The sequence below is a fragment of the Acanthisitta chloris genome, unplaced genomic scaffold (genome assembly GCF_000695815.1).
Source record: "Acanthisitta chloris isolate BGI_N310 unplaced genomic scaffold, ASM69581v1 scaffold7235, whole genome shotgun sequence".
NCBI classification, from domain to species: Eukaryota; Metazoa; Chordata; class Aves; order Passeriformes; family Acanthisittidae; genus Acanthisitta; species Acanthisitta chloris.
Window position 1 is genome coordinate 8,704 of NW_008673058.1, and position 296 is coordinate 8,999.

Genomic DNA, 296 nt, shown 5'->3' on the forward strand with positions numbered 1-296 from the left:
AGTCCTTGCCATCCCACCGGGGTTGCATTTCACACGTGGTTCCCTGCTCACCTCATGGGGCTCAGCCCCCAGATCCCCCCATCCCACCCCACCATGGGACTGAGCTTCCCAGGCAGCACCAATGCCCTGTCAGGGGACATCAGCACATGGACCCTCCTGGTCCCAGTGTCGCCAGCATCACCGCATGCCTTGCCCATTGCAGGACTGGTCCAAGGCCAGCCCCTATGACCAGCCGGTGGTCCCCACCCTGCAGCGGCGCAAGGACCGCGTGGAGCACCTGCGGGAAGCCGAGATGG

At 65.2% G+C, this 296-nt stretch overlaps 1 protein-coding gene across 1 annotated transcript in view; it reads left to right on the top strand.

Annotated features, from left to right (window-relative positions):
• The window catches only part of LOC103802294 (MTSS1-like protein), a gene marked incomplete at its 3' end in the record, with an annotated part of 7,283 nt that overhangs the window by 5,684 nt on the left and 1,303 nt on the right, over nt 1-296 (top strand). The window contains 1 exon segment of the mRNA XM_009074751.1: nt 203-286. Coding sequence (XP_009072999.1) covers nt 203-286 — 84 coding nt within the window.